Source organism: Mustelus asterias, chromosome 26 (genome assembly GCF_964213995.1).
Source record: "Mustelus asterias chromosome 26, sMusAst1.hap1.1, whole genome shotgun sequence".
NCBI classification, from domain to species: domain Eukaryota; kingdom Metazoa; phylum Chordata; class Chondrichthyes; order Carcharhiniformes; family Triakidae; genus Mustelus; species Mustelus asterias.
In genome coordinates, this window is record NC_135826.1 from 36,454,829 (window position 1) to 36,475,492 (window position 20,664).

Genomic DNA, 20,664 nt, shown 5'->3' on the forward strand with positions numbered 1-20,664 from the left:
GTCAACAAGCACAAAGCTGATAGGAGAGGGGACATGGTGTGAGTTAGAACATGGTTGAAGTTATCTCAGTTGATCCAAATGTGATAATCAGGCTGCCACTCCAATCGCCCGGAATTTAATTTATTTTACACTATTCTTTTCCTCACTTCTATCCATTTGAGACAAAAGGAGCCACAACAGGCGAGGACGTTGATCTTATTGATGACAATGAGCCTTGGTCCCTGGCTCACTCACCTGCCTGAATCAGCTCTCAGTCCGTCCGCTATCTCTTCCAGGAGCAGCCCCACCAGGAAGTGCTGTTGGCGGAATTTCCTGGAAAGACTGACAGAGTCCTGACCAGCGGCATCCTACGAAAATAAAAAGAAAAAGGTTTCAGCTGAAAGCACATTTTGTCATTTTTTTAACAGGAAGAGCAGGGTGTAATTGTGAGACAGAAAGTTTCACGACAAAACAATATTAGACTGTCATACCCTGAATCTAACCACAACAGACAGTGGGGCTGCCCACCTGTGTCTGATCACACAGAATCTTCAAGGAGAAGTTAAAGAAAACTTGTCTTTGTAGCTAGTGGGAGGGATTTTATGATTTTTTTTCAAGGTGTTGTCTCAGGTAGGGGAGCAGGGAGTAGCCCGCCAGCTCTCCTGCTGACTTTTCCTCCCAAATCTTCCAGGCTTTTGAAAGACAATAGAAGGGATGGGACCCATGACTTTATGCTGGCAGGGTGGGCTTATCCGCCAGAAACCTCGGCCCCTGACAGATCGCAGATCCATTTTTAGACGATGCCCCAATCAGGAAGAAAAAAATAAAAGAATGGATGCCCCCCACCAATGGAAATGTAAAGCCCCTTGCCCCAACCTCCCCACCTACTTTGAACTTCCCCAACATAAGTCCCTCCTCCTACCCCTCTGCACCCACCCCCCCTGCCCCAATCCAGCTGTCAGGGAGCATCTCCTCCCCCGGGGGTTGTATATATCTGTGCAGCCCCAGCGGGGACCATTTGTCAGGGCCTGTGGTAAACCCTACCAACATGACATCATGCTGGCTGTGGCAGGGTGGAGGTGGGCAGGGGAGGATTGGAATCCTTATGTGGGAGGATTATACAGCGGGGAAGCCTGCTAATGATGTTTAAATGTATGGTAATGGGTCTCCCAACCTTCCGTGGTGGGAACCCCATTACATCATTGGCAGGGACCATCGAGCAGAGAAGTCCCACCGGCATGTAAACCGTTTTGGGACTCTCCCCCTCAATTCCCCACCCCTGCCCGCTGGAAATGGAGGGTGGAAAATCCCTCCCAGTATGTGCAAGGGTGGCTATGCCCAGGTCGGGGTCTGCAACAACTAAACAGCCGACTGCATGAACACTGATCCAGGACATACTCACAGTACCAATAAAATCCAATAAAAACAGTCACAGTAAAACATGAGGGAGGAGGATTGGAAGGGCAGGGCAGATTATGCTGCAGTCAAAGTAGGGTGCAGCTTATACTGGGACTGAGAGGGTGCAGCTTGTATTGTGGTCCAAGAGGATGCAGAATATACTGGGGACCAAGAGAATTCAGATTATCCTGGGGTCCGAGAGGGTGCAGCTTATACTGGGGTGGGAGAGGGTGCAAGTTATACTGGGGTTAGAGAGGGTGCAAGTTATACCGGAGTCTGAGATGTTACAAACTATACTGGACTCCGAGAAGGTTCAGTTTATACTGTGGTCAGAGAGGATGCAGCTTATACTGTGGTCAGAGAGGATGTAGCTCTGAGCTGAGACTGGGGTCCAAGATGATGCAGCTTACATCGGAATCAGAGAGGGTGCAGCTTATGCTGGGGTCAGAGACGGTGCAGCTTACGCTGGGGTCAGAGAGGGTGCAACTGAGACTGGGGTCCAAGATGGTGCAGCTTATACTGGGTCCGAGAGGGTGCAGCTTATACTGAAGTCAGAGGGGGTGCAGTTTATACTGGAATCAGAGAGGGTGCAGCTTATACTGAGGTCAGAGAGGGTGCAGCTTATGCTGAGGTCAGAGAGGGTGCAGCTTATGCTGGGGTCAGGGAAGGTGCAGCTTATACTGAGATCAGAGTGCATGCAGTTTGCAATGAGGTCAAGGTGCAGAGGGCAGCAGGGATTTCCGGTTGTTGAAGTATTACCTTTTCACACTCGTTGCCTTCCTGCGTCTGGAAGCTTGATGCCAGCGGGAGGTTCAGGGTCACAAAGTGCTCGTGGCTACAGACCACCCTCAAGAAGTCAATGCGTCTGTCGTGGAGGTGAGGTTGGGTCACAGCTGTGTCTAAAAGCTAAAGCACAAAGGGTTCAGTGCCGGCGCGGACAGTGGGAGCAACACGGAAAATTCTGGTTAAGCAAGGTTGAGGCACCATGTGGCAGTGTAACCTTGAGCCATAATCAGGCCACAAGACAACCTCACCCCAGGAAAATTATTGAAGGTGAAATCTTACTGGCAATATTCTAGCGCCAGTCAATGTACAAAGCTTTTGAAAGGTTTTCATGGTCCTCTCAAAACCCTCTCGAGGGTAACTAGAGATGGGCAATGAATGTCGGTCTTGACAGTAACGCTCACACCCCATGAACAAATAGAGGAGGAGGAATTAGGGAATGGTTCCCCAGCCAAATAAAACAGCGGCAGCAACAAAAACAGAAAATGCTGGAAAATCTCAGCAGGTCTGACAGCATCTGTGGGAGAGAGAATAGAGTTAACTTTTCAAAGTCTGAATGTCTCTTCATCAGAATTCTGACAGGCAGCTCTGACAAAGGGTCATCCAGACTTGAAACGTTGGCTCTATTCTCTCTCCACAGATGCCGTCAGACCTGCTGAGATTTTCCAGCATTTTCTGCTTCAGATCCCAGCAGTAATTTGCTTTTAGAAACAGTGGCAGATTCTGTTCATATTTCTCCCACGAAATATATGGGGAGGCGATGGCCCAGTGGTATTATCGCTAGACTATTAATCCAGAAACTCAGTTAATGTTCTGGGGACCCGGGTTCGAATCCCTCCATGGCAGATGGTGGAATTTGAATTCAATATAAATTTCTGGAATTAAGAATCTACTGATGACCGTGAGACCATTGTCGATTGTCGGAAAAACCCATCTGGTTCTTTAAGGAAGGAAATCTGCTGTCCTTACCTGATCTGGCCATGTGATTCCAGAGCCACAGCAATGTGGTTGACTCTCAACTGCCCTTGGGGCAATTACAGATGGGCAATAAATGTTGACTAGCCAGTGACGCCCATGTCCCATGAATGAATAAAATAAAAGTTAGAATTTTGCTGCATAATTCCGTGATGTTTAATAATCCTCCAGTTGGCCATGGGGGCCACAGCTGCAGAAACTGAGGCAGGACCACAAATACCTTGGGGGGAATTTTCCTGTCCCGCCCGCCACGGGAATCGGAGAGGGTGAGGGGTGGACCATGGAAAGGTCCGTTGACCTCGGGCAGGACTTTACAGTTTCGGGACGAGCGTGGGCATAAAATCCCGCCCTTAATGTACAGTAGGGTCGACCATCAGCTCCTGAACCAACTGGCTCCACGTCATAGAGGGACAGGAGTCAGCAGTGAGACAGGTGCGCAGGTAAGCTCGGTTTCTGTGAGGAAGTGAGGTGGGGGGGTGGGGGTGGGAGGAGGGGGGAATGTGAGCATTGAAATTAGGGTGACCATTTGTCCTGTATTTTAAGGGATCAGCCCCTTATTGACTGTCCTGTGTCCCTTAAGGGGTGCCATTGGTCTCTTATTTCGAAACTGCCTGGGGTCTCCTCTTGCCTTGACCTCTTTTTGATCATGCGCAGATGGCCACCAGGGGAAGTTACAATCAAAATACAACCCCCACCGCCACCCTCCCCACACCCCCCTCCCCCCATCCCACGTGCCCCAGCTGAAGCATCCCTTATTTCATAAGCTAATCACCCTAATCTGAATTTCATCATTCCTCAGGCAAGTTTGGACATAGAGTGATGTCAAGTTCTCAGCTCTACAAATATCCCCACCCTCAATGATGGAGGAGCCCAGCACATCAGTGCAAAAGGTAAGGCTGAAGTACTCACAGCAATCTTCAGCCAGAAGAGCCGAGTGGATGATCCGTCTCGGCCTCCTCCAGTGGTCTCCAGCATCTCAGATGCCAGTCTCCAGCCAATTCGATTCACTCCCCGTGATATCAAGAAATGGTTGGAGACACTGGATACTGCAAAGGCAATGGGCCCTGATAACATTCCAGCAATAGTACTGAAGACTTGTTTTCCAGAATTTGCTGCTCCCCTAGCCAAGCTCTTCCGGTACAGTTACAACACTGGCATCTACCTAACAATGAGAAAAATTGCCCAGGTATGTCCTGTACACAAAAAGCAGGACAAATCCAACCCGGCCAATTACTGCCCAATCAGTCTATTCTCAATCATCAGTAAAGTGCTGGAAGGGGTCATCGACAGTACTATCAAGCAGCACCTGATTAGTAATAACTTGCTCAGTGACACCCAGTTTGGGTTTTGCCAAGGTCACTCAGCTCCTGACCTCATTACAGCCTTGGTTCAAACATGGACAAAACAGCTGAATTCCAGAGGTGAGGTGAAAGTGACAGGCTTTGACATCAAGGCCGCATTTGACCAAGTGTGGCATCAAGACGCTGCAGCAAAACTGGAATCAATGGGTATCGGGGGCAAACTCTCCGCTGGTTAGAGTCATACCTGGCACATAGGGAGATGGTTGTGGTTGTGCAGGGTCGGTCATCTCAGCTCCAGGACATCTCTGTAGGGGTCCCTCAGGGTAGTGTCCTAGGTCCAACAATCTTCAACTGCTTCATCAATGACCTTCATAAGGTCAGAAGTGGGGATGTTCGCCGATGACTGCACAATGTTCAGCCCCATTCGCAACTCCTCAGATACTGAAGCAGTCCATGTTCAAATGCAACAAAATCTGGACAATATCCAGGCTTGGGCTGACAAGTGGCAGTAACATTCGCGCCACACAAATGCCAGGCAATGACCATCACCAATAAGAGACACTCTAACAACCACCCCTTGACATTCAATGCTGTAACCATCACTGAATCCCCCACTGTCAACATCCTTGAGGTTACCATTGACCAGAAACTCAACTGGACTCACCACATAAACACAATGGTTACAAGAGCAGGTCAGAGGCTCGGAATACTGCAGCGAATAACTCATCTCCTGACTCCCCAGAGCCTATCCACCATCTACAAGGCACAAGTCAGGAGTGTGATGGGATACTCCCCACTTGTCTGGATCGGTGCAGCTCCAACAACACTCAAGCAGCTTGACACCATCCAAGACAAAGTGGCCCGTTGATTGGCACCACATCTACAAACACTCAATCCCTCCACCATCGATGCTCAGTAGCACCAGTGTGTACTATCCACAAGATGCACTGCAGCAATTCACCAAAGTTCCTTAGACAGCACCTTCCAAACCCATGACCACTTCCATCTAGAAGGACAAGGGCAGCAGATAAATAGGAACACCACCACCTGCAAGTTCCCCTCCAAGCCGCTCACCACCCTGACTTGGAAATATATCGCTGTTCCTTCAGTCACTGGGTCAAAATCCTGGAATTCCCTCCCTAACGGCATTGTGGGTCAACCCACAGCACATGGACTGCAGCGGTTCAAGAAGGCAGCTCACCACCACCTTCTCAAGGGCAACTAGGGATGGGCAACAAATGCTGGCCAGCCAGCGACGCCCATGTCCCACGAATGAATTAGAAAAAGCTAGCGTTCCTTCCAGTTCACCCAGATATAGTTTAGACAATCTACCTTTCACTCTAATCCCATTCTCTTGAGCTGGAGTGTTTAAACCCGATTTGAGGTCACAAAACTTGTGAATTAGTATTAACGCCAAGGGGTAGCTGGACCTAAACTACTCTCAAATACTGGGAACTCTGATTACTTGCTTCACTGTGTCGGCTGCTGGTTTGATTGGTAAGTGAGCATGTGACAGACTAAGTGTGACACTCTGAGGACTGACTGCACGCTGAAATATGGTCTGGTTGGGTTTGAGGTTGTGTAGTTCTGATCATTTATATCGATTAACATTTGTGACTGGAAACAGGAAGCTTACATTGGTACCCAATTCAAAGGAGCATTTCAGAGGTTCAGCAAACATCAGCAATACATCACTGATTTGCTGCTCACTATTTTCAGAGAATTATAGAATCCCTACAGTGCAGAAGGAGGCCATTCGGCCCATCGAGTCTGCACCAACTCTCAAACAACGCGTCCCACCAGGCCCTATCCCTGGAGCCCCACGTATTTACCCCATTGATTCCCCTACACATCTTGGGACACCGAGGGACAATTTAGCACGGCCAATCCACATACAGTGCCAAGATGTGCAGGAGGAAACTGGAGCACTCGGAAGAAACCCACGCAGACACGAGGAGAACGTGCAGACTCCGCAGACATGAGGCTGGAATCGAACCCGGTTCCCTGGAGCTAGGAGGCAGCAGTGCTAACCACTGTGCCGCCCCTCACAGTCAAAGTCTCCTTTCGGGGGGGGGGGGGGGGGGGGGTGTGTTAAATGAAAGAACTCGGCTCTGCATTGTTACAAAGAACAGTACAGCACAGGAAACAGGCCCTTCGGCCCTCCAAGCCTGTGCCACTCCTTGGTCCAACTAGACCTCTTACCTCTTTGTGGTGGTGACAAATCAGACGAAGGACAAAGCCTCGGTCCATGAGGGACAGCAGGTCGTTCAGGAAGAAGCCCAGGCTCAGGTTAGTCACTTCTGTGATCTCAGCATCCTGAGGAAATACAAGGTCACAGCGGGTATCATTAAACACGCATCCTGATGAGCGGTAACCTTCTCGAAGATGGTGATAAATCACCTCATTCCCTCACACACCCGACTGCAGCATTAATCATTTCATAGCAAACACTGTCTTCCTTTCCACTGGGACACTGTCCTGTGGAGAATGCAGTTTATACCTCAATCTCCAATAGATAAATCACAATCCTAACATCCAGTAACTGCAAACTGCCAGCCATCACCAACAAGCTGGGCTTAGGCACAACTGGAGGGGAGCAGTGGGGTCAGAGCAATCACATCACACACAGATTTACAGCATCACAGGCGAAACAATCAAAAAAACAGCTAAACCTCTGTGAAATGCTCATTTGACATCAGCACCGGTTTGTCAACCTTCCAAACTGATCAATAATCGTGGGGAGGCATGGCAGTGGTATTATCACTAGACTATTGATCCAGAAACTCAGCTATCATTCTGGGGACCTGGGTTCAAACCCCACCACAGCAGGTGGTGGAATTTGAATTCAATAAAAAATATCTGGAATTAAGAATCTACTGATGGTCATGAATCCATTGTCGATTGTGGGAAAAACCCATCTGGTTCACTAATGTCCTTTAGGGAAGGAAATCTGCTGTCCTTACCTGGTCTGGCCTACAGGTGACTCCAGAGCCACAGCAATGTGGTTGACTCTCAAATGTCCTTGGGCAACTAGGGATGGGCAATAAATGCTGGCCCAGCCAGCGAAGCCCATGCCCCTCAAATGAATTAAAACAAATATGCTAAAAGTGAACAACAGCCAACCATTCCACATTTAGATCTTTCTTCCCTTTGGTCAATGTCTCAAAACTTGATATCAAACTGTGTGTTGCTGAGTAAGGCACCCAGTGTTCTTAGGATAGGAATCATCTGCACTAAGTGAGGGAAGTGCAGGTTGTGTTCCTCATCCATTGTCACCAGCACCTGTAAGGTACCACACCTCCCGTTTGAGTAAGTACAAGTGTTTTTAATACTCCTGAAGCTTCCTAATTCTGAAGGAATGCTATTTTCAAACTGTTGCAACACAGGAGAAGCTGGTGGCGTATTGGTAACGTCATTGGACTAGTAATCCAGAGGCTCAGGAGACGGGTTCAAATCCCACCGCGCGGCTAATGGAATCTAAAATAATTAATGAAAAGAATCATGAATTGAAAGTAAGTCTCTGTACTGTTGACAATGGAATCACTTTAATCTGATTCACTACTGCCCCTTAAGGAAGGAAATCTGCTGCCCTTATCCGGTCTGGCCTACATGCAAGTCCAACTAATTAAAGGAGAGGTAGTGATCATTGAAGAATCATAGAATCCCTACAATGCAGAAGGAGGCCATTCAGCCCATCAAGCATGCACCGACAACAATCCCACCAGGCCCTATCCCTGTAACTCCACGCATTAACCTGCTAGTCCCCTTGATACTAAGAGGCAATTTTAACGTGGCCAATCAACCTAACCCGCACATCTTTGGACTGTGGGAGGAAACCGGAGCACCTGGAGGAAACCCACGCAGACACGGGGAGAACGTGCAAACTCCACACAGACAGTGACCAGAGGCCGGAATTGAACCTGGGTCCCTGGCGCTGTGTGGCAGCAGTGCTAACCACTGTGCCACCATGCCACCCATAAGTGTAGTGGTGTAATGGTATTGTCACTGAACGAGTAATCCAGAGACCCAGGGCAAGATCTAGGGATCCGGGTTCAATCCCACCACGATAGATAGTGAAATTTGAATTCAATAAAAATGAATCTGGAATTAAAAGAGCAACGATGACCTTGAAACTATCGTCCATTGTCATAAAAACTCATCTGGTTCACCAATGTCCTTTAGGGAAGGAAATCTGTCATGCTTCCTGGTCTGGCCTCCAGACCCATAGCAATGTGGTTGACTCTTAACTGCCTCTGAAATGGAGGGCAGTTAGGGATGGGCAATAAGTGCTGGTCCAGCCAGTGACGCTCACTTCCCCAAAATGAATAAAAAGACCCACAGCAATGTGGTGGACTCTTAACTGCCCTCTGAAATGACCTAGCAAGCCAATACCCAAGATCAAGGGCATTTAGGGAAGGGCAACAAATGCTGGCTTTGGCGACAAAGAATCATAGAATCTCTACAGTCCAGAAGGAGGCCATTCAGCCCACTGAGTCTGCACCAACAACAATCCCACCCAGGTCCTATCCCCATAACCCCATGCATTTACCCTGTTAATCCCCCTGACACTAAGGGGCAATTTAGCATGGTCTGGAACTGAACCTGGGTCCCTGGCGCTGTGGGGCAGCAGTGCCAACCACTGTGCCACCGTACGTAATTTTAAAAACACTCGCATCAATCGACCTCTAAAAACTCAGGACTGGAAGAGATGATCCGTGTGGAATCACTTCCCGAATTCAGTCAGGTAACACTGTAGATTGTCAGGTGTATGGCGGGGGTGAGGGTGGTGCTGGAGGAGACAGGGACAGGGGAATATGAAGTGTCTGCTTCCTCATTGAGGTGAAATGTTGCATTGCTTGCCAGTTTGTGCCCCATTGAAAAGGGCAAGGTATCAGAAAGCTGGTTCCTGTCCACCCGACCTCAATGCAGTGGCAAACCCACCCACCTGATGTTTCACAAACTCTGTCCCAATATTGACCACCGTGTAGACGATGCCCGAGAAACCTTCCGAGAACCGGCGTTTGGGGGGAGAGTTCCAGAGGTCCATGTCAGAGAGGTACTGGCTCATACTTTTAATCTGAAAGGAAATAGAAAGGGAGAGAGACCGAGTTACCATTGGCAACGCAGTAAGTCTGAAATAAAACCCACAAAATGTTCAAATATACGCAAGGCCTTTAGCCCAGAAAGAAAAGGCATGTGAGTGCTGGCCACTGTCTGATTAAAAATCTTCACCTAGAATATAAGATCTTAAGAAATGGGAGCAGGTGTCACAGGTAGGCTTACATTAACACTGCAATGAAGTTACTGTGAAAATCCCCTAGTCGCCACACTCCGGCGCCTGTTCGGGTACACTGAGGGAGAACTTGGCACAGCCAATTCACCCAACCAGCACGTCTTTCGGACTGTGGAGGGAAACCGGAGCACCCGGAGGAAACCCATGCAGACACGGGGAGAATGTGCGAACTCCACACAAACAGTGACCCGAGGCCAGAATTGAACCCGGGTCCCTGGCGCTGTGAGGCAGCAGTGCTAACCACTATGCCACCGTGCTGCCCCTTGATAGGCCATTCGGCCCATCAAGTCTGCTCTGACATTCAATAAGATGATGATTGATCTAATTGAAGCCTTAACTCCACTCTCCTGCCTGTACACCATATCCCACCCCTCCTCCCCATAACCCTTGACTCCCATGTCAACCAAGCCTCCGCTGCTCTCTGAGAAAGAGAATTCTAAAGACTAACATCCCTCAGAGAAGAAATTCCCCCACCTCTCCATCTTAAAATGGCAGACCCCTGAATTTTTAAACTGTGCCCCCCTATCCGAGCTTCCCCCCTTAAGGAGTATGTCTCAGACAGAAGGGGTACATCCAGCATCAAGCCCCCTCAGAATCTTAATGTTTCAATGAGATCATTTCTCATTCTGCTAAACTCCAATGAGTATCAACCCAAACTGCTCAACCTTTCCTTATAAAACAAATCCCTCATCCCAGGAATCAGTCTCGTGAACCTTCTCTGAACTGTTCTCAATTCAAGAATATCCCTTCTTAAATAAGGAAACCAAACTGCACACAGTACTCTCGGTGCGGTCTCACTGCTATCCAGTACAATTACAAATGCCAACATTTCATTTGCCTTTCCAATTATTCGCTGTACCTGCATTCTAACTACCTGCGATTCATTTCACATCAATGGGGGTGACTTTGAGCCCAGAATCTCTGTCTGTCAGAGCGGCACTGCATGCTCAAAATACGGAAAGTGCGATTTGCACTGACGGGTTTCTGAGTTCCGATCTTCCTGGCCCATCCTCGGCGGAGTGGCGTGAAACAGGCCACGTGACCAGAGAAAGTTCATGTTAATATATTAACATGTCATTAGTGAGCACTCTCTCCGAGATTCCCCCCCCACCCAACAACCAGATATTCCATAGGCACTGGCGTGGCATCACACCAGCACCAATCCAACAGCGTCACCTTGACATGTATCTGTCGTGGGGGTCTCCCTGGGGTCATAAAGGTCAGTACAGCCCCTGGGGGAAAGGAACATGGCTAGGCAGTGGCCTGGCAAAGACCCCTGACATTGCTGCTTGGCACAAGTTGGCACTGCCAACCTTGCGCTGTCAATCTCTGCCAAGGTACGTGCCCCAGTGGGAGCTTCGTGGAAGGGGCGGGATTCATTTCGATGTGATGGTGGCCAGGAACAGATGGAGGAGCAGGACTCTGCAATGACCATTTGGGTGGGGCGGTGGTGGAGGTGGGTGCCGGCTCAGACTGTGGCGGTGGGGGGAGAAGGGGTCAATGATCGGTGGCGGGGGCGGAGGGGGGGGGGTGATGGTGAGAAGGGGCTGATGGTCAGTGGGACGGGGGAGATAGAGAAGTGCCAACTCTGACTGGGGAGAGGAGCCCCTGAGACCCCCGTGATGGGCTAGGGGGAGGTTTGCTCAGGTTTTGATAGGGGCGCCACCTTAAACATGGCACCTCGATCTCTGAGCAGCTGGGTTTTGCTGGTGTGTTTCAGCCCCGACCCCTGTATAACGACATGAAACACACTCTTGATTTTTTTTGGCAGTGTCTTAAATCTGGAGAGAAAACCCACCAGTTTCACTGGAGAGAAAGGAACTGGGGGGGGGGCGATCTTACCAAAATCATTCTAAATGCCAAACAAGCATTTAAACGGGAGAGCTTCAGATCCATTTTTTGGGCGAGTTTAAAAAGGCAATCTTACACCGCTCTGTGGAAAGAATAGTGCACAATCTGTTCCCCGCTAACAGGGAAGCTTAAGCCCACCAGAAAGCCAGCTGCTTACACCAGAGGGTGGAATTGCGCATGTGCAGATCTCTCTCTGCCAGGGTGCCAGATCTGTCAGTGCCAGAGTGCCCAGTGGACACTACCAGGGTGCCAGGCTGGCACTGCCCAAGAGGTACTGTCCCTCCCTCCCTGATCATTGGCCTCCCCAGCTGATCAACCCCCAAACCTCCTATTCCAGTCGTCGATTGCCATCTCCCCTGCCCGGCAAAACCCGGTTGACCGCCATGCACCCCCCCACCCCCCCCCCCCCCCCCCCCCCCCCACCCAACAACAACAGCCCGGCCTGGTTGATCGCCATTGTGAAGTGCACAGCTTCACAGCTTCCCCTCACCACCCCTTAGGTCCTGCCTCCATAACGGCCTCTCCCCTCAGGTCCTGCCCCCTTCACACTTCCTGGTGCCCGGTGGGCACTGCCAGTGTGCCAAGATGGCAGTGCCAGGGTGCCCAGTGGATACTACCAGGGTGACAGGCTGCCATTGCCCATGAGGCACTGTCTCCCTACCTCCGATCCCCTGGGGAGTCTCAATGGCCTCTGGTTCTACCAGCGAGGCCACCACAGGAAGTCCCCGTTGATGGGGACCATACGTGATCTTTCCGATGAGGACCTTCACCAGTGAGGCCGCTAAGGCAAGTGAGCCCGTACGGTAGCGTCCCGGGCTCAGTAAACATATTTAAATACTATTTAAAGTAGATTTAAACATTGAAATCAGCCAGCGCCCAAAAAGGGCTGATCCCGCCGGATGTCCGGGCCAGGTAAGATGGTGACAGGCGCGAAATCGGGCCCGAACCTGACTTTTCGCCTCACACGCAATCTTACCAGCTCCCCCCGCCCATCGACCGGCGGGACGAGAAGGTAAGATCGTCCCCATTGGTTTTCTCCACGGAAACAACACTGTGCCATTCTTTAGTAAAATATAGCCCATTATTCTCTTTTCTCACAGATCCTGAAGGACATCCTCTGTATGTTTCTCTGAAGTGAACATCTGTCACACATCTGTTACGACTGGGAAATTGCTGCTGCTTCCCTCAGGAGACAGCTTCTGTGGTGCCAGATGTTAATAAACTGCAGCCTACAATCAGATGAGAGCGTCTGGTTTCCATGGCAATGCTGAGGCAAACTGATGTCAATAACTTGTTTGAGAATTCATTTTCCGAATTTGGCAAACGCTGTTTGAATTCACGGTGCGGGTCTCCTGCCGAGAGCACGACTCTCTCCACATTGACAACGTTCGGAATCCAGAATTAAGGACAAAATGGTCTCTCATTTCTGCCTGTGTCACTCAGATATCATTATCAGCTCACAGTAACAACGTACCAAATTCAATTCACGCAGGAATGCATATCGTTTAGGGGAAAGCATTCCAATTTTCATTACGCATTCTTAACCCAAAATCAACCAGCTAGTTTCCATTTTAACTGTGGTGGTCTTCAGAGTAACTTATAATGAGTTTATATAACTTATAATATATCAGGCAGCACAGCGTCACGGACCCGGATTCGATTCCCGGTTCGGGTCACTGTCTGTGCGGAGTCTGCATGTTTTCCCCGTGTCTGCGTGTGGGTTTCTTCCGGGTGCTCCGGTTTCCTCCCACAGTCCAAAGACGTGCTGATTAGGTGGATTGGCCGTGCTAAATTCTCCCTCAGTGTACCCAAACAGGTGCCGGAGTGTGGCAACCAGGGGATTCTCACACTAACTTCATTGCAGTGTTAATGTAAGCCTACTTGTGACACTAATAAACAAACTTTAATGTAGATGCAAGTCCAAAATGAGAGCCTGTTCCCCAGAGTTTGGGAACCATTTGAATTTAATTACTGTAGGCAGGGTTTGCCAGGACTTGGAAATTCGGGCAACTGAAGGATCTCTCCCTCCTTGCCTGTACTACTTCTCTCCCTCTGTCCCTGCACTCTCTCCCTCTCTGCAATTCCTCCCTCCCCCCCTGCTCTCTCCTTCCCTCCCTCTTCTCCGCCACTCAACAAGCCCACTTCCCAAACTCTATCCATTATTAAGCTCCATTCCTAGCACTCCCTAACTGCATTGTTCTACCCACTCTCCTTACCACCTGGCAGCTGGCCATACTGTCAATCTGGCCAGACAGGAAACAGAATTTAAAAATGCTACTGAGGCGATGCCATTAAATTCTGAATTTCTGGTTTCTAAGTCTATATGTAGTGCTCCAGGTACAGTCTGACCAAGGCCCAGAAACAGTCTGACCAAGGCCCAGGTACAGTCTGACCAAGGCCCAGACACAGTCTGACCAAGGCTCAGAAAGTCTGACCAAGGTTCAGATACAGTTTGACCAAGGCTCAGTAACAATCTGACCAAGGCCCAGAAACAGTCTGACCAAGGCCCAGGTACAGTCTGACCAAGGCCCAGGAACAGTCTGACCAAGGCTCAGAAACAGTCTGACCAAGGCTCAGAAACAGTCTGACCAAGGCCCAGAAACAGTCTGACCAAGGCCCAGGAACAGTCTGACCAAGGCTCAGAAACAGTCTGACCAAGGCCCAGAAACAGTCTGACCAAGGCCCATGTATAGTCTGACCAAGGTTCAGGTACAGTCTGACCAAGGTTCAGGTACAGTCTGACCAAGGCGCAGGTACAGTCTGACCAAAGCCCAAGTACAGTCTGACCAAGGTTCAGGTACAGTCTGACCAAGGCGCAGGTACAGTCTGACCAAAGCCCAAGTACAGTCTGACCAAGGTTCAGGAGCAGTCTGACCAAGGTTCAGGAACAGTTTGACCAAGGCTCAGTACAGTCTGATCAAGGCCCAGAAACAGTCTGACCAGGGCCCAGTAACAGTCTGACCAAGTCCCAGGAACAGTCTGACCAAGGCCCAGGAACAGTCTGACCAAGGTTCAGGAACAGTCTGACCAAGGCTCAGAAACAGTCTGACCAAGATTCAGGTACAGTCTGACCAAGGCACAGGTACAGTCTGACCAAGGCACAGGTACAGTCTGACCAAAGCCCAGGTACAGTCTGACCAAGGTTCTGGAACAGTGTGACCAAGGCCCTGGTACAGTCTGATCAAGGTTCAGGAACAGTTTGACCAAGGCCCAGGTACAGTCTGACCAAAACCTGGGTACAGACTGACCAAGGTTCAGGAACAGTCTGACTAAGGCTCAGGTACAGTCTGACCAAGGCCCAGGTACAGTCTGACCAAGGCCCAGGTACAGTCTGACCAAGGCCCAGGTACAGTCGGACTAAGGCCCGGGTACAGTCGGACCAAGGCCCAGGTACAGTCGGACCAAGGCCCAGGTACAGTCGGACCAGGGCCCAAGTACAGTCAGACCAGGGCCCAAGTACAGTCGGACCAGGGTCTGAGTACAGTCGGACCAGGGCCCAGGTACAGTCTGACCAAGGCCCAGGTACAGTCTGACCAAGGCCCAGGTACAGTCTGACCAAGGCCCAGGTACAGTCTGACCAAGGCCCAGGTACAGTCTGACCAAGGCCCAGGTATAGTCTGATCAAGGTTGAGGAACAGTCTGACCAAGGTTCAGGAACAGTCTGACCAAGGTCCAGGTACAGTCTGACCAAGGTTCAGGAACAGTCTGACCAAAGCCCAGGAACAGTCTGACCAAAGCCCAGGTACGGTCTGACCAAGGCTCGGGTACAGACTGACCAAGGCCCAGGAGCAACCTGACCAAGGCCCAGGTACAGTCTGACCAAGGCCCAGGTACAGTCTGACCAAGGCCCAGGTATAGTCTGATCAAGGTTGAGGAACAGTCTGACCAAGGTTCAGGAACAGTCTGACCAAGGTCCAGGTACAGTCTGACCAAGGTTCAGGAACAGTCTGACCAAAGCCCAGGAACAGTCTGACCAAAGCCCAGGTACGGTCTGACCAAGGCTCGGGTACAGACTGACCAAGGCCCAGGAGCAACCTGACCAAGGCCCAGGTACAGTCTGACCAAGGCCCAGTGGAAATCCTGACTCTTGAACCTCCATAGGAATCGCTCGGTAAGTTACAACTTCTGACGGGCAATACCTACTCCCTACCCTGACGGGACCCAACCCAACTACCACGCGCCACCCCAACTCAACTTCCCATCCCCCCCACTCTGACCCGACCCGGCCTGACTACCACACCCCACCCCGACTCATACCCCCACCCCCACTCTGACTCCGCCCGACTCCCTCACAACCCCAATCCAACTCCCCTCCACCTCTACCTGACCCAATGATCCTCACCACCCCGACTCAACCAACTCGCCCATTCAAATAATAATCTGCCTTCTTATTATTGTTATCGAAGTGGATAACCTTGCATTTATCCACATTATACTGCATCTGCCATGCATTTGCCCACTCACTCAGCCTGTCCAAATCGCACTGAAGCATCTCTGCATCCTCCTCACAGCTCACCCTCCCACCCAACTTTGTATCATCTACAAATTTGGAGATTATACGTTATGTTAACATTATTATGTTATATAGTAATGACTCACCAAGAGTTGAAAGAAGAACCATAGATGCCTGTAAATCTTATCTCTCATTTGTCCACTGGTGAACACAATGCAGTAGGCCAATTCTTCATGGAATAGCTGCAGACAAGTCAATCATTGAAAATAATGAAAGAAAAATGAAATTGGAAGTGAGAAAGAGACAGAGAACATGTGTGTGTGCGTGTATGTGCGAGTGTGTGTGCATGTATGTGTGTGTGTATGTGTGTGTATATGTGCGTATGTGTGAGCATCTGTGTGTGTGTGTATGTATGTGCGTGTATATGTATGTATGTGTGTGTGTGTGTGCATCTGTGTGTGTACATGTGTGTGTGTGTATGTGTGTGTGCCCGTGTGTGCATGTGTGTGTGCATGTATGTGCATGTCTGTATGTATATGTATGTGCATCCGTGTGTACGTGTGCGAGTCTGTGTGTGTGTGTGTATGTATGTATGTGTGTGTGTGCGCATCTGTGTGTGTGTGCATGTATGTGTGTGTATGTGCATGTGTGTGTCTGTATGTATGCGTATGTGTGCGTGTGTGCATGTACGTATGTGTGAGTGTGCGTGTGTGTGTGCGTGTCTGTGTATGTGTGCGTGTGTGTGCATGTGTGCATATGTGTGCATGTGTGCGTGTATGTGAGAGAGAGGGATGCCAGCTACAGAAACCCATTCCGAGCTAGTCAAAACTGGCAGAAATTCACCAATCTCTCCAGGGCCACCAAAGAAACAAAATCTATTCCTGGATTGCAGCGTAGCGCTGTAACAATGCCTTGGTGATGTTTTAATAAATTAGAAGGTGCTGTACAAAATAAAGGGTGGTATGTCTTTATAGGGATCTCAGTCTCTGAGGCTACCCAAAGGGCTTAATCCAACTAAATTTCAACAAAGAATAAACATGCCATTTAAAAGCGAAAGCTGTGTTTAATATTTAGATCCTTATAAAATCAATCTGCTAAATGTGAGAGCTTTGGCCAGACCTTTGACTGTTTCGGACTCCCTCCTCGGACTTTCAACTCTGTGGATTTTAAAGGCTGGATCGCAGGGTCACTGATGCTGCGCAGTCGTATCCTACGTAACACAGCGGCAGCCTCCGGCTTGAGAGTGGCGTATTTCTCAGACTCTGTGACTCTGGACTCCTGGAGAACTAAAAACAAATGATAGGAAGACAGTGCACCATCACAGACTGGAGTGAGGCTGTGCTCAGTGAGTAATGGCTGCAAAGCCAATAGCTGGCATTACTTTCAAAGCGGTCACCTTGTCACTTCCTGCGAGGTCGACATTTCATAGAACCATAGAATCCCTACAGTGCAGGAGGCCATACAGCCCATCGAGTCTGCACCGACAAGAATTTTCCAGCCACACCCTATCCTCTTAACCCCATATATTCACTGTGTTAATGACAAGTGTGGCACAGTGGTTAGGGTGGCACAGTGGGTAGGGCAGCACGGTGGCACAGTGGTTAGCATTACTGTCTCATAGCACCAGGGACCCGGGTTCAATTCCCGATTTGGGTGACTGTGCGGAGTTTGCACTTTCTCCTCGTGTCTGTGTGGGTTTCCTCCGGGTGCTCCGGTTTCCTCCCACAGTCTGAAAGACGTGCTGGTTAGGTGGATTGGCCATGCTAAATTCTCCCTCAGTGTACCCGAACAGGCGCCGGAGTGTGGCGACTAGGGGATTTTCACAATAACTTCATTGCAGTTTGAATGTAAGTCTACTTGTGACACTAATAAAACTTTAATCTCCCTGACACTAAGGAGCAATTTAGCATGGCCAATCAACATAACCTGCACATCTTTGCAGTGTGGGAAGAAACCGGGGCAACCGGAGGAAACCCACGCAGACACTGGGAGAACGTGCAAACTCCACAAGTCACCCAAGACAGGAATTGAACCCAGGTTCCTGGTTCTGTGCGGCAGTAGTGCTAACCACTGTGCCACCAGTAATTCAGCTTCACATCTTAATTCCTTGACCAATTTAAGTAACCAAAAGAAAAGCATGATACCTATCCGGACTGGCAGCACTGTGCCAGCGTAGAAGCATCAGTGAAGGTATTTGCCACTTTAATGTGTCAGAAAACACTTCTCCAATGAGTAGTGGAGTTCTGGAACTCCCTTCACCATCCTCCCTCCACTCTCCTGGAATGTTGCTGAGTTTAGGCCAGTTGAAAACTTCAAAACTGAGATGGATCGATTTATGTTCAGCAAGGATATTGGTACAGAACCTGTGGTGGTTAATTGGAATTAACAACATCAACCATGATCTAACTGAATGACAGAAGCAGCTTAAGGGGCTGAATGGTCCACTCCTGTTCCAATGTTCCTTGTGCCAACCTGGGACTGATGGGTGGGGTCACGGGTTACCGAAAGAACAGAGCACGGTTAAAATGTGGAGGAGAGATGATAGGACACACTTCCCGCAAAATAATTAATTACCAGAGGAAGAAGTTGATGCCAAAACATTGAATGAATTCAAGAGGCGGCTGGATGTAGCACTTGGGGCGAATGGGATCAAAGGTTTTGGGGAGAAAGCAGGATTAGGCTATTGAGTTGGACGTTCAGCCATGATCGTAATGAATGGCGGAGCAGCTCGAAGGGCCAAATGGCCTCCTCCTGCTCCTATCTTCTATGTTTCCCTTCAATCATACACAGAGAGCCTCTCCGATTTAGTTAGTTCACTATAAAAATGCTTCATTTGAATTGTTAAACATTTTGAAGATATTAAATAATCTGAGTGACCTCAGGAAGTGTGTTAGCTCCGTTATTCCAGGGCCGTAATCATTCGGCAAAACTCATTCACTTGAACTCACCACGCCGTTAACAAATATTTATTTATTCCGGAAGGCATTCTGCCCATTGCCTATTTAAAGGAAGAGTTTGCTGATAACTGTACCATTACCTGGCATACTGAACACATAGTAAACATACGAAGCTAGATAATGGCTTCGGCCCAGCAAGTCTTTCTTCACCTCCTCACTACTATGCAGCCGGTCCACAATTACTATCAGCACTTCAAAAATTTCCTTGCAGACAGGAGCTGTGAGGAAAAGAAACAGAAATACAGCAGTGTGGATAATTACTAATGCTGGCATTATCGTTCCAGTAATAAAGCATCAGCTAAGCTGAAAACGATGTCCAATCAGGGAGGTTTTTACAACAGTCAATGATAGCATCACGGTCACCATTACAGAGACTAAATTTTAAATTCCAGATTTATGAATTGAATTTCCACCACCTGCCATGGTGGGATTTGACCCCAGATCCCCAGAACATGGGCCTGGGCCTCTGGATTACTAGCCCAGTGACGTTACCACGACACCACCATTTCTCACAAATACAAGTGTAAAACAGCACGGAGGCCTTGGTGTCCATAGACACAAATCCTTAAAGTGATAGGGCAATCTGACAAAGTGGTTGAAAAACATTTGGTACGCTTGGGTTTCGTGATAGCCCTGCCATGACCTGCATGGGGAATCACTAATTAACCTCCCAGTTGGGTTCGTTGAATACAAGCTCCCTGGGATTGGTAATTAGCCAACCAGGTGGAGCCCGTATACCGAGTCCAGTATAAAGCAAGACCCTGAGAGGATCCATTCACCTTTTAGTCCCAGTTGGGACCTGTTGTGTTCAACACAGGCTTGTGGTTATTGTTTATTTCCATTATGTGCAATAAATGCACGGTTCCTTCACAGCCGACTCCTGTGGTTATTATGGGTTTATAGAATATAAAAGCAAAGAGTTCACACTTTTAAATCACTAGTTAGACCTCATTCGTTGGAATAATGTGGACAACCTGGGGCACCAAACTTTAAAAAAAAAGATGTAAGGACTTAGGCCGAGATTTGCCAGCTCTTTCCCGCTGGTGGGATCGTCTGGTCTCACCAAAGGTGACCCCCTCCCCCTTGCAGTGGGTTCCCCGGGCGAGCCAAGCATAACACCACAGACATTGGTGAGACCAGATCACGTCAGTGGCCAATGGTGAGCTGCCTTCACCACCAAAAAACACTGCGGGGGAGGGGAATCCCACTCTTACGTGGGTACAGAGGAGGTTTACTGGGATGGTACCAAGAGTGAGGAACTCCAGTTATGAGGAAAGCTTGGAAAAGTTCAAACTGTTTTCCTTAGAATGGAGAAGGTTGGAATGTGATCTCATTGAGGATAAATCTTGATAGAATTTCAGAGGAAAATTATTCTCCCAGCCGACTAGGTCAATAACCAGAGGTTACGGATTTAAAATCACTGCTTAAAGGCCCAGAGAAGAGATGAGGAGAAATCCTTTCAATCACAAAGCTGTCCTTAGCTGGAACATTCTGCCTGAAATGATAGTGGAAGCTGATTCCAAAGGCAGTTGGACAGTGCTTGAGGATGAGGAAATTAGGGATGAAAAGCGGAGGTGCAGGATTGAATACGGCTGCTCTTTCAAGGAGGAAAACACATGCACAAGAGGTCTCTGCATCAAGAGGCTATTCTTCAGTGTCTTCAACCTCCATCTC

The 20,664-nt window shown here is 49.1% G+C and overlaps 1 protein-coding gene across 2 annotated transcripts in view; it reads right to left on the reverse strand.

Moving 5' to 3' along the window:
• The window catches only part of LOC144479574 (dedicator of cytokinesis protein 8-like), a 234,765-nt gene that overhangs the window by 79,802 nt on the left and 134,299 nt on the right, over positions 1-20,664 (reverse strand). For both annotated transcript variants that reach the window (XM_078198454.1, XM_078198453.1), the window contains exons 21-27: positions 19,071-19,208; positions 17,153-17,319; positions 16,180-16,275; positions 9,382-9,513; positions 6,639-6,752; positions 2,137-2,283; positions 235-347 (exon numbers count right to left, since the gene is read on the reverse strand). In XM_078198454.1, the coding sequence (XP_078054580.1) occupies positions 235-347; positions 2,137-2,283; positions 6,639-6,752; positions 9,382-9,513; positions 16,180-16,275; positions 17,153-17,319; positions 19,071-19,208 (907 nt within the window). The remainder of the gene's footprint in view (positions 1-234; positions 348-2,136; positions 2,284-6,638; positions 6,753-9,381; positions 9,514-16,179; positions 16,276-17,152; positions 17,320-19,070; positions 19,209-20,664) is intronic.